A 13,741-nucleotide genomic window follows, 5' to 3' on the forward strand; every position below is an offset into this window, starting at 1 on the left:
CACTTCTATCTGGATCTTTTCTAAGGTTTTTTGGTATCTTCTTTGTTTTTACGATTTTTGCTCCGATTTTGCTATTTTTAATCTTTGTGGGATATTTATCTATTCTCATGGAAAAATCAGATGGTTTTTATCACCTTCCGATAGTTCACCATCCTCTAGCAGTTTTCCATCTCTCCGTAATTTGCCATCTTTTTGACAATTTGTCACATTTTCAGGAATTTTTCAACAGTTCGCCATCTTTCAATCCGTTTGGCATCTTTTTGACAGTTTACCACTTTTCTGCCAGTTTTGTCTGCGCCCGTTTTGTCGATTTCTACAATTTTCTTTATTTCGTTCTTTTAAATTAGCAGTCCTGCTACACATCCAAGTTTTTTTGCCAACCAAGTTAACCATAACCTAACAAAACCCAATTCTATAACACGCGCATTAAATCACGTCGTTCTTCTTCGTGCTTCTTCTTCTTCTTCTTCACGTTCCTCCTCCAACGTTTGTATCCCGCGTTCCTCCTCCTCCTCCTCCTCCTCCTCCTCCTCCTTCTTCTTTGTGTTCCTCCTCTTTTTCTTCACGTTCTTTCTTCTTCTTTGCGTGTTTCATCATCATCGTCGTTCTTTTATTGCTACTGTTGTTGTCGCATTTTTTTCTTTTCGTCCTCTTCTTCCTATTGATTTTGCAACATTATATATTTTTCTTCTTTATTTGATTTTTTTATTCTTATTAAGAGAGTAAAATAAGAAGAAGATGATGAAAAAGATGATAATGATGAAGAAGGAGGAGGAAGAGGAGTTTTGAGTTATGCAAAATTTATCAGAAAATAATACCAAAATTTTTTAACCGTTACACAGAAGCTTCTCAATTTTGACACCGAAATTATTTAATTGTGACACAAATTTTTAAGAGAGTTATCATTAAGTAATTTTGGACATTCTAGATTTAATTTCGATGCATTCTAGATCTAAATAAGATGCACTTTTGGTTTGAGCTTGTTTTTGAAATGCCCCTCAATTAACTCTGAAATTAAATCCAGAATCCAGCTCAATTAACTCAGAAATGCACCAAAATTATTTAATGATTGCGATACATAAACTCGATTCGAAAACAAGCACACAAACAAAGACTGGATCTTCTTCTTCGCATGTTTTTTCTCCATCGTCTTTCTTTTATTGCTGCTGTTGTTGCTGCGTTTTTTCTTTTCCTCCTTTTCTTCCTAGTAATTTTGTAGCATTAATTTTTCTTTTTTTTTATTTTATTCCTCTTAAGAGAATGAAACAAGAAGAATTATGAAAAAATGAAATAAGAAGAAGATGAAGAATAAGAAGCAGTAGAAGATGAGGAGGATGATGAGGAAAAGTTTTGAATTATGCAAAACTTATCAGAATAAAAATACATTGAAATTTTTTAACAATAATACATAAATTTCTTAGTTTTTACATTGAAATTTTGCTATAAATGCACAAAATGTTTTCTTTAATGTTGCATTTTCTGTCTTCTTTTTTTTCCTTATTTCTTTCTTTCTTTTAGTTGAATGAATGTAGATTCATCCTCTTCTTAGTAATTTTGCAGCATTATGTGTTTTTTTTTTCTTTGTTTGATTTTTGTTTTTATTCTTGTTAAGAGAGTAAAATAAGAAAAAACTTGAAAAGGTAAAACAAAAAGGAAAAGATAAATAAGGAAAAAAAGATGATGAAATAGAAGAAGCACCAGAAGATGAGGAAGAAGAAGATGAAGAGTTTTGAATTATGCAGAACTTATCAGAATACAAATACACCAAAATTTCTTAACAATAATAGATAAATTTCTTAATTTTTACACCGAAACTTTGCTACATAAGCACAAAAATGTCTTTTAATGCTACATTTTTTCTTCTTTTTTCCTTATTTCTTTCTTTCTTTTTTCTGTTATACATGTAAGAAGAAGACGACGATGATACTAATGATGATGGAGGATGAGCAGGAGGAGAAAAAGGAAGGAAGAGATCGAAGAAATTCAAATGAGAAAAGAAAGAGGAAGAGGTGGAGGTGGTGGTAGTGACGATGACGATAAAGGAAGTTAAAGAAATTCCAATGAGAAAAGGAGGAGGAGAAGTAGATGGTGGTGACAACAATAAGGGATAAAAAAGAATGTGTGCACGTAAATTTGAAACATTAAAAAAAAAACATGCGCAAATGTATGTAAATGACTTGGTTAGACTTGGTTAAATAAATCACTTGGTTGTAGAAATTTATCCTTAAATAAGTTTCTAACTCAAGTTGTCACTTGAATTTGCGAGAGATGTAAAAATATATTAAACAATAAATGGTTATATTAAAAATAACTTACAAATAAATTATTTTGTGTTTGAATTTTTTGCTCTAAAAGTGTTTATTTTATAAAAATGTAATAAAAAATAATAGTATCATGAGAGAAATCATATTTTTTAGCTTCTCTATAAATTTTTAAATAGCTTCTTAGAAAAAATAATTTAATTTTAAAAATTGCACACATTAATACTACTACTTTTCATAAGTCATAAACTCAAAAAAAATTACTTTTAAAGCTTTTAAAGCTTCTGAAACAGGCCCTAAGACCAATTGGCGCAACTTGAGTTTGCGAAAGATGTAAAAATATATTAAAACCAATTGGCAATTCATTAGAATTGTTTAACATATTTAAATATTTATGATAAGATATTAGGTTTTTATTTGTCAATTTCTTTAATCTATAAATATCTTTATATATTATATCATTTCACGTCATTCGAATATACACAAAGCTCTCTCTTACCTTTCTGACACCACTAATGGGAAAAATACCAAAGGGAGTAAGGGACTGTGTTGAACACCATTTACTAAAAAAAGAGGTTTTGTGCATATGCCAATAGCTACTTATCTCAGGAATAGTTCTAACATTTACTGATTTACAACTCAGACCAAAGAAATGAAACGTAATCATGTCCTTTGTGAAACCTTTAACTACAATTCTGAGAACATTCTCCCATTCTTGTTCATTTTGCTTCTTGAAGTGATGCGCGTATGGTCACGGCGTCCACCATTTTATTTATGCTGCAAATTAGACCCAAAATATTATCAGAACAATTGAAAAGTGAATGTTACATAGTTAGAATTGCTTACTAAGAATATGGAGTATATATACTTGTACGAAAGAAACTCACCAGAAAAGGAAATCTCCACTAGAGGCCAACTTCTCAGAAATCCATTCTGGTGCTAGTTCTAGCAACAAATTCAATTGTTCTTCTACTTCTCCTGAGAATAATAGAATAAAGAAAGTAAATTTAGAGTGGGGGAAGCTAGAAAATAGTCAATCATATTTTTTATTATAGAACAGGGTCTTACTTCTATCAACAATATCACAATTGCCAGAGATTATCTTGCTCACAAGCTCCTCTTTCGTGATAACGGAGCGGTTCATTGACTGGAGCAAGAGGTGAATCATGTTAAAGATCTTAGGTAGGCCAGCTATCATTTTTCGCCGTCTCTTTGCTTGTGAAATAGCTGGATCTCTTTCCTCCATTGCTTGTATTTCCTTTTCTCTAATCTGCAAAGAGTAAAGGCATTGTTACTCTTGATCCGACTCTAGCAATAGAATAAAATGAGGCTAGATAGATATTCGGTCCAAAACTGTGGAACTACTCGTGACATAGATGAACAACATTGCAGAATGTGAAATAAGAGTTTCAAATCCTTATTTCAAAATTTTTAGACCATGACAGAAAAAGTAGCTTTAATTCCATAGAGAACATTTGATGAAATTATTTAAAAATAATGAGTTTTTCATGTGAAGGGGCATCCAACGAAAAAGTAGCTGCAACACTATATTGCAACAAGCCAACAACATATTTTAGCAGTGTAATTGATCAGAAAACCAACAGAATATTAATGCTAATCTGTAACTATTTCTTCATGTAGCATTATAAGGAAGCAGAAGGCATACCGATTGCAGAAGACTCTCAGGGAGAACATCCAAAAGATCATCATATTCTTCCTCTGCCTCCTTATTTTTAACTGGAGTTTCAAATTTCTCTTTCTCTGCAACCTTATTTTTAACCGGAGTTTCGAATTTCAACGACCTTAACGATGGAGGTGGGCGCCTAACCAACTTGTTAGTAGTAGTGGAAGAGTTATCCTCTGGACTCATGAATTGTCTCTTAGGAGGCGTAGGCAATGCAGGTGTTATGCTGGCTGGAGTAGAAATACATTTGGCTGGGGTTGACACAGCATCAAAGCATTTTTGAGACCCATTATTTTCTGTATGTTCAATGGTTTTGCATGGAGTAGCAAGTGGAGCACTAGATGAAGAACAATTTGTGAGGCATACTTCATTACTGGCTCCTTCTGAGGTAGGTTTTTCACTCAGGCTTGACTCTGAATCCGGTAAAACCACGGTTTGCAATGAATCTGATGGCAATTTTTCCAGTGCATTTTTATCTGTTCCATTTTCCTTCAACCTCTGAGAGAACCGTCTTCTGAAAGATTGAGGCACATGAGAGGCTGCTGATGGTTGCTGGTTAAGGGATTCAATTGATGTCCTAACAGGTTCTAAGTCTATTTCAGTGTCATTATCCGGAATGACTGCCGATGATACTGTTGAAGGGTGAGCTACATCTGCATCCGATATTGTCGCCTTAGATGAGAAAGGCCTTGTCAATATGTCTGATAGACGATGTTGCTTTGGGTTGAATGGTTCGGGTAGCGCTTCTTCCGGAATTTCATCTCCCTAGATGTAGAAGCACATTTTATATCAAATGACAAATGATTTAAGAAAAAAGAACAATCAATCAAATTGAGATTGCGGTACTAACTTATCAATAAAGCAATACAAGATTTCCTACCTATTAAAAACTTCTTTTGATAATGACACCATCATGTCATTGTGCTATTCACCAAATAAAGTTTTCCATATATCAAAAGCTATATTTCCCAGTACCATACATCTCATATTTTCAACATTGATTCATTAGAATTCCATTGGACGATTCTTAGTTTCTTACAAGTAAAGAGGGAAAATAAAATTGGAAAAGTAACTGATGCAATTCTGAACTTGAAAAGGCAATCAATGCTGCAACCAGCACAAAGCAATGTGATTCAACAAGTTAATGTTCAACATAAATTTTATCAATCAAACACTGTAGTTGGAGAAACTTGCATACCCCAGGATGGGATTCAACAAAATCTCTCAGCCGTGCACGGAACAACTTCCTCAACAGCATGCCCCGGCCGCCTTCGGTTGGCGACTTTGATTCATACTCCACCGCATCATAGTTAATAGTGACATGCAGATCTGGCTTCATACAACTTGTCTTCTCATCAAACACTAAAACCTTCTTAGCCACAATTGCCTCGGGCAACACGAATTTCAACTGAGCCAAATGACCAAGTGTAAACCTCCTAAACAAGCCACAAGTCACAAATCATTTTTTTTATCAAAAACCTTGAACCAACAACATTTGAACATAAAAACTATAGAAAATAAAAAATAAATGAAATAAACGAAGCAGAAGGCAACTGTAACTTAAAAAAAAAAAGGAAACTTAAAACTCTTTAGTCCTCAGAGATCTAAAACCACCAACATAAAACTACAAATTATGTAATAATATCTCTCTAGAAATAAATTACCATAGCAGTAGCAACTATCACTTCAATTACACACTCATACCTATCAGTTAAACTTTCAATCTTGTGGCTGATTTTGGAGAAAGACGGTGTCATTCCTTTCATGCGCAGCAATCGAATCGAACAATCCAACCTAGCAAAATACTCGCCCAAAATCTCATACCTGCCAACACACAAAAAAAAAATCACAAATCCAAAACTCACAAATTGAAAATAAAGTAAACAAAGTTCAAAGACTTAGATATATTACTTTTCGGGAAGCTTGAAGGCTTCTTCTTCATCGGAACTGGTTTTTTGTGGTTTGCTCGGCGAACGCAGCTCGATCTGCCTCCTCGCAGATTTGTCGCCAAACGACGTCGTTTCATGGCCGCGCTGCTCCTGGAGGCCCTTGGCAACTCTCCGCACCTCCGACAACGAGAGCGCTACGCCACGATTGCGCGTGCGGCGCGTGTGGCGCGTCAGCTCCGGTGGCTTCTCCGGTGTCTTGGTATTGAGCGAAACCGAATCTGAAGAAACGAGTTTTGAGCTCAGATCCTTGTGTTTCTTCGATCTGCATGATGAAGATGGTGAAGCCTCTAACGAAGATCTCATTTTTTTAATTGGATCTGAGATTTTAATGAAAAATAAATATAAAATAAAATAAAAATTTGGTGGGAAAGGGAAAAAAATTGGGGTTGTGTTTATATAGTGGGGTTTTGTTTTGCGCGGGAATGGGTGGCACGTTTGTTCCCGCCAAAATGTCCCGTTGGTTCCCGCGAGTGGTGGGTCTAATGGTGGCGCATGTTTGGTGGGCCTATTTATGGGCCTTGTCTGAGGTACAATTTTGGCCTATTTGCGCTTTATTGTGTAAATGGGCTTCGGCGATTTGGGTTGGGAAAGAAGCGAAGTTTAGAGAGATTACTTTGTTGTAGGGTTAAATGACCACAAGGTCTATACCAAAAACAAAGAAAAGACCACAAGGTGCAGACTGAAAATAGGAAATGATGAAAAAAATAAAAATCAATGAGGATTAAGGAGAAAGAAGAAAGCAATGGAAAAGGGAAACTTGTGGGGCAGGTAAATTAAATTATTAAATAGATAGTGTATATAAAATAATAAAATACAAATGCAACTTACACTACGGAAGTGGTACCTTGAGAATTGGTATTGTAATGGTATCTTTGAGAATTTATTCCTATTTATTCCTCTCTCTTGTACCAAATTAATAAGCACTACACCAAGTCACCAACATTAGATTATGTAAATTACAAAAATGTTAAGTCACAACAAAAATGTTATATACATACTAAAAGCTAGTCGCATGATATATATATTGATTTACAGTTTTAATTTCATAATTAATCACCAAAATCATTATAATTATCATATTACAATAATTATATTTATAGTAGTATAATTTAAAAAAAATTATGAAATATCAAATACATAGCTTTATATGATAATTAATTAATGATTGGTTTTTTTATACAAGTGTAAAGTAACATGATTGATAAGATTAATATGAAATAGCTTTTTGTAACTAACTAGTGTTTTTATCCGTAATAACATTATAGAAATATAAATTTTTTTAAATTACGTCAGTCATAACATTATAGATTATGGAACAAAAAATTTATAACATTAAACTACTTTTATAAAAAGGTCGAACAAAAGTCTTTATCGACTAAGAAAACCAGGGTCTCTGTAGATAAAAAAAATTAAATAATAAATCTTTTAGTTATTATTTTTATATGAAAGAGTTTTAAATTTTACTAATAATGAATTTTAACATTCGTTATCTAAAATTTGAAAGAATTTAACGTGTATACTTTTATATTTGATTAGGTGTTAAGTCTGTTGTACAAATAAAAATAATTAATTATGCTTGCTATTTAAAAATAATATTTTTCTCTATATATAAAAATATAATTAGATATTAGCATAAAAAATTTATATTAATAGTTATAAATTAACTCAAATTTATTTTTTTTAAAAAATAATTGAATCTTGATTCTAACTTTTAATCACAACATGATTATTTTCTCTAAATTATATGTAATAAATGTTTGAAGAAAAAGAAATAAAAATATATATTAGAAAGATAAGCAGTAAAAATTTAAACTAGATAAAAAAAATATGCATATAATAATATTTTTTATTTAAATTATATTATGTTGTTAATTTTATTTTTTATAGAACGGAAAGGTAGAGAAAAATAGAAAATGAGAGAAAAGAGAGAGAAAGATAAAGAAGAAGAATGAGAGGGGGGTTTGTTAATTTTGGAAGCTAAGAAAAATTTTTATTTTAATTATAATAAAAAATATATGGTGACATATTTTGATTTGTCAAATTACTAATATAAAATATAAATTATAAATTATATATATATATAGTGAGAAGGATAGAGAGAAATAGAAAAAAAAGAGAGGTATATAAGAGAATGTAAGAAGGAGGTTTACTAATTTTAGAAAAAAATATTTTCTCTAAATTTTAATAAGAAAGTGTCATGTGACACATTTTATTTAGTTATTAAATTAGTTAGTAATATATAAATATAATATATAATATAGTTATATTTAATTTTAACATTTTAGTTTTAATTTTTAATTTAATTTTAATGCAATTAGAGAATGTCATGTTGTATATTTTGATTTGTCTAATTTATAAACTGGTCATTGATAATGATATATAAGAAAGATAGAATGAGCGAAGGAATGAGAGAGATAAAAAAAAGAGAAAGAGAGGAGGGGAGAACTCTTTAATTTTGGAGGAAAATATTTGACTTCCATTGTAGTGAGTGAGTGACATGTAGCACATTTTGGTTGTAAAATTAGTAATATACTAGTGTTTTTGCCCGCATTTTGAAACTATGTTGACTTTGTCCTGACATTATAGATAACGGTAGAAAAGATTTATAGAATCAAATTACTTTTATAAAAAGGTGGTAGGGGACAAAGGTCTTCGTCGACTAAGAAGACCAAACTCTCCGTAGATACAAAAAATCAAATAATAAGTTTTTTTTGTTATTGTTTTCATATGTAAGAGTTTAATTTTTTACTAATAGTTAATTTTAACATTCATTATCTAAAACTTTAAAAATTTAATGTATATACTTTTACATTTTGATTATGTGTTAAACTTGTTGAACAAATAAAAATAATTAATTTTTATGTTTATTATTTAAAAATAATATTTTCTCTCTCTATATATAATTAGATATTAGTATAAAAATTTTATATTCATAGTTATAAAATTAACTCAAAATTAATTTTTTAAACAATTAAATTTGAATTCTAATTATTAATCACAACATTCGTATTCTCTCCAAATTATATGTACTAAATATTTAAAGGAAGAGAAGTAAAAATATAGATTAGAAATATAAATAATAAAATTTAAAATTTAATAAAAAGCTAAAAAAATATGTATATAATAATAATATATATTTTATGTTAATAATATTATTGGATATTTTTAATTATATTATTTTATTAATTTTATTTTTTATAAATTAAAAGGATAGAGATATATAAAAAATGAGAGAAAAAAGAGAAAGATAAAAAAAAGAGAGATGGGGTTTGTTAATTTTGGAGGAAAAGATTTTAATATTTTAATTGTAATAAAATAATATCTTGTGACATATTTTGGATTATCAAATTAGTAATATAAAATATAAATTATAAGTTATATATAGAGTGAGAAGGGAAGAGAGATATTGAGAAGGAGAGAAAGGTAGATAAAAGGATGGATGAATGTAATTTATTAGTTTTAGAATAAAATATTTTATCTCAATTTTAATGAAAAAATATTGTGTGATATATTTTGGTTGTTAAATTAATAAATAATAATATAATATAATTATATTTTAATTTTAATTTAATTTTACTTGTAATTAGAGAATATTATATTGTATATTTTGATTGTCAAATTTATAATTAATCATTGATAATATATAAAAGAGATAAAATAAGTGAAAAAATGAGAAAGATATAGAAAGGATCAAAGAGAGAAAGAGCGGACAAGAAAATTCTTTAATTTTAAAAGAAAAAATTTAATTTTAATTATAATGAAAAAATGACATGTAATATAATTTAATTATAAAATTAATAATATATAATAAATAAATAGATGAATTTTAACACTAAGAAAAAATACAAAGAGGCAAATATTTGGTTCAAAAATCATAATAATGAAAGATGAAAAGACAACACAAAAAATTTAGAGAGATCACAAATAGGAGGGATAGAGCTGAATTCATCTATTTCTATGTCTAAGATAAAGTACTCAATTACTCATATTTCAAATAAGTTCAAAACTAGCGGTGGCAAAATGGGTTACTCAATTAATCATATTCCAAATAAGTGCAAAACTAGGGGTGGTAAAATGGGTTGGGGCCGACCTGCTAAACCCGCCAAAAATGTGGGTCGGGCTAGGATTTGAAGTTCGTCAAATTAAAAAAAAATCCACCAAACTCGCACCGTCAAATTGGCGGATTTTGGCGGACGGGGCGATCCGCCGGGTCGAAGATTTTTATTTTTCTTTTTTTTATTAAATAAAAGAGTGATTACTATTATAAAATTAATAATTATAGAATTTTCAAACACTTTTTTTTAATTCTTCTTTTAGTTATTAACTTTATTTATTTTATTTTACAATTTCGTATATTTGCTCAAATTATGTGACTTATTTTTTAAAATAAAAATGATTCTATTGACAAATATTATTTTAAACAATTTTATTGAAGTTAAAAATTAAAAAAATATAGTGAAAAATTATATTATAATTTGACTATTTTTTTTGTATTTAATTTTTTAATTATTATTTTTTGGTTAATTTTAATGAATTTTATTTTTCAAAAAAAAAAAAAGTCAAGCAGGCTAACCCGCCAATCCACCATAAAACGGGGCGGGTTAGCATTTTGAACCCATATTAGTTGGCGGGCCGGGCCAGACCGGCCCACCCCATTTATAGGGCGGGCGGGTTGGGACGGACTGGCCCGCTTTGCCACCTCTGTTCAAAACCAACCCACCCAACCCCTCCCCCCCACAAAAGGCTCCAAGTGTGAATTGCATTTAATAAGTGCAAGATTTTAGTCATTGTTAGAAATAAGTGAGTAATTTAAAAAGTGTATTATTGAGTGAGTTCAAAACCAACCCAACCCCTTCCCCCCCCCAAAGGCTCCAAGTGTGAATTGCATTTGAAAAGTGTAAGATTTTAGTCATTGTTAAAAATAAGTGAGTAATTTAAAGAATGTATTATTGAGTGAGTTGAAAGGTATAATATATAGAGGTATATATAGGTATTAGAAGAATTAAAATAATAAAAGTATATAATTTTATAATTAATATACAGATATTTTATATAAATATAAATGATACTAATCGATCTAAATTGATTATAATTTATTCTTTAATATCCCTCCTCGAACTCAAGTGGGAGCTAAGGATAATATATTGAGTTTGGATACTAGAGTCAAAAAACGAGTAGGATGATGAGTTTTCGTGAAGATATCAGCAGTCTGATCCAGAGTTCCAACAGCGACGAGGCGAATAACATCAATAAGGGACACTGCCGGACAAAGTGACAATCAATTTCAATATGTTTGGTATGTTCATGAAACACATCATTATGCGTAATCTGAATAGCACTGCAATTATCACAAAAGACATCGGTTGGGGATGACTGAGGAGCACCCAAATCTATAAGAAGCCAACAAATCGAGACAACCTCAACAGTGGTGTCAGCGAGAGCACGATATTCAACTTCTGTGCTTGATCGAGCAGTGAACGTTTGCTTCTTAACTCACCAAGAAAGGAGAGCGTGGCCAAAAAACAAATAATAACCAGTAGTAGAACGACGATCAGTGGGATCACCAGCCCAATCAACATCTGCATACGCTTGAAGAGACAAAGATAAATGGGCAGAAAAATAAAGATCATGAAATAGGGACATAAGGTGCCTTTGATGTAGCAAAAAATGTGAAGAATTGCCGTTAGAAAAATGTAGACGGAACTGCCACAAGAAATCGCAGATGAAACTACCACAAAAAAGCGCAGACGGAACTACCAAAGGAAGCGCAGACGGAACTGTCGTAAAGAAACGTAGGAGAAACTGTCAAAAGAATGGCAAACTTCCCAAAAAATTCCAAAATGTGGTAAACTACGAAGTGATGGTAAAATGTCAGAGGATGACGAACTGTCGGAAAGTGACAAAAAAATATATATTTTCTCCATAAAAATAGGTAAGTAGCAGATGACAATAGTGTTTGATTCATTAGATTCGAAAAGACACAAGACAGAGAGCATAGGCTAATCGGTAAGGTAAGAAAAGTATCAAAGTATTGACAAAAGAAAAGAAAAAAAAAATGACACAAAAAAAAATACGAAAAATACGGTAATTTCATCAGAAAAAAATAAACTTATCCTCCTCAAAGAGGATACCATAATTAAAACAAATGAGTAATCTGAAGAGTATATTATTGCGTAAGTTAAAAGGTACAATACATAAGGATATATATATATATATATATATATATATATATATATATATATATATATATAGGTGTTAGAAGATCAAAATAATAAAAATATACAATCCTACAATTAATACACATATATTTTATCTAAATATAAATGATACTAATTGATTTAAATTAATTCTAATTTATTCTTTAACAGATATAAATGAAAAGGAAAAAATATTTATTGGAATAAACTAATTTATAGTTATCATTTTTTCTTTTGTTGGTAACTTGCATCCAATTAGTTTTATCTCTAAAATAAAAAAAATCTTAACTATTGTTTTTTTTATTCTTATAGTTGGAAATTGTATTTGTGATTTTAATTATTAAGAATATACTGATATAAATTCTCAAAATATTTCTAAGATAATTAATTATTATTTAATAAAAATATGAGAGATTTTTTAGTATTTTTACATAATAATTTTACAGTAATGCTATATGATTAAGTTATTTTGGCAATTAAATTTAAATAAATTGGTTTAATAATTTATTAGCACAATAAAAATCTGTTAAAAAAAAGCATAAAAAAAAGAAGAAGAAAAATTTAATTAAATTTAACTATTAAAAATTAAAATAATTTATTTACTCATAATTTAGCATCATTTTAAATCCGTGTTATAAAAATATTTTATTTTCAAGTGAATAAGTGATTATATTTGGGTTTAATATATATTTGGTGACGCAATTTCTAAAATTATATTTATGTTCTTGTTATAATTCTTGATATTTTGGTTCAATTTTTTTCATATTTCTATGTGAATTTTTATTTATTGATTTGCTTAGTTTTTCATTTTTTCAGACAAAAAGGTAAAAATATTTAAAAAATATCTTTTGTGATTTATTTTTAAAAATAATAAATTGTTGAAGTTGATAATTATAAATAGAAAAATTATATCATTTTTAAAAATTTCCCTTCATAATAATAATAGTTTAATTTTAATATATTGAATTGTAAAATATTTTATATTGTTGTTCAATTATATTTTTTTAGACAGGATCAATATAAAAAATAGTTACTTTTGTTGATTATAAAAAAAATTATTTTTATTAATGTGATATTAAATAATTAAATATACGTTTAAAATTGTTTTAGAGTACTAATAAATCAAAATTAAAACTCTAATAATAACTGATTTTCATCTCAAATCACATCGTTTTTTTAATTTGAAACTATTTGTTAAATTCAAAATTAAAATATTTAAAAGTTATGGGATTAAACTATTTTTATTAATGTGATATTAAATAATTAAATATATTTAAAGTTTTGGATTGGAAACTACGAAGTTAAATTCTAACAATAATATTTGCATCTCAAAATAATATTTTATTTTCAAGTGATTATCTTCGGATAAAATTTATATTTGAAGATACAAATTTAAAATTATTTTATTAAAAAAATTATTTTTACTCATGTTATATTATGTGATTGAGTATACGTGTAAATTTATTTTATATTTACAGAATATTAAAATTAAATTCTTATAATAAAATAGTATTCATTTCAAATTATATTAGTTTAGTATTTTTTTTTTTTGTGATTTGAAACTACAAAGGACAAAGTTAAATTCAAAATTAAAACATTTAAAAGTCATGCGATTAAATAGTATTTAAAGTTTTAAAGAAAAAATAATTA

General features: G+C 28.8%; 1 protein-coding gene across 1 annotated transcript; it reads right to left on the bottom strand.

Moving 5' to 3' along the window:
* Nucleotides 1-2,802: 2,802 nt before the first annotated feature.
* On the bottom strand, nt 2,803-6,269 carry LOC112727027 (CDT1-like protein a, chloroplastic). The gene is made up of 7 exons (XM_025776622.3): nt 5,857-6,269; nt 5,650-5,769; nt 5,144-5,381; nt 3,928-4,710; nt 3,330-3,531; nt 3,149-3,239; nt 2,803-3,038 (listed from the first exon to the last, which is right to left on the bottom strand). Exons 1-7 carry the CDS (start codon nt 6,195-6,197, stop codon nt 2,981-2,983), a joined length of 1,833 nt encoding a protein of 610 aa, XP_025632407.1. The 5' UTR covers nt 6,198-6,269; the 3' UTR covers nt 2,803-2,980.
* Nucleotides 6,270-13,741: the final 7,472 nt, after the last annotated feature.

Source organism: Arachis hypogaea, chromosome 12 (assembly GCF_003086295.3).
Source record: "Arachis hypogaea cultivar Tifrunner chromosome 12, arahy.Tifrunner.gnm2.J5K5, whole genome shotgun sequence".
In the NCBI taxonomy this organism is placed as follows: Eukaryota; Viridiplantae; Streptophyta; class Magnoliopsida; order Fabales; family Fabaceae; genus Arachis; species Arachis hypogaea.

What these genes read in the sequence shown, in the direction of transcription:
- LOC112727027 (XM_025776622.3), bottom strand. Translation starts at nt 6,197, where the DNA reads ATGAGATCTTCGTTAGAGGCTTCACCATCTTCATCATGCAGATCGAAG. An exon ending in GCCTTCAAGCTTCCCGAAAA is followed by an intron (nt 5,770 to 5,856) that starts GTAATATATCTA and finishes GTGTGTTGGCAG; the next exon opens with GTATGAGATTTTGGGCGAGT. An exon ending in TTGTTGAATCCCATCCTGGG is followed by an intron (nt 4,711 to 5,143) that starts GTATGCAAGTTT and finishes TTCTACATCTAG; the next exon opens with GGAGATGAAATTCCGGAAGA.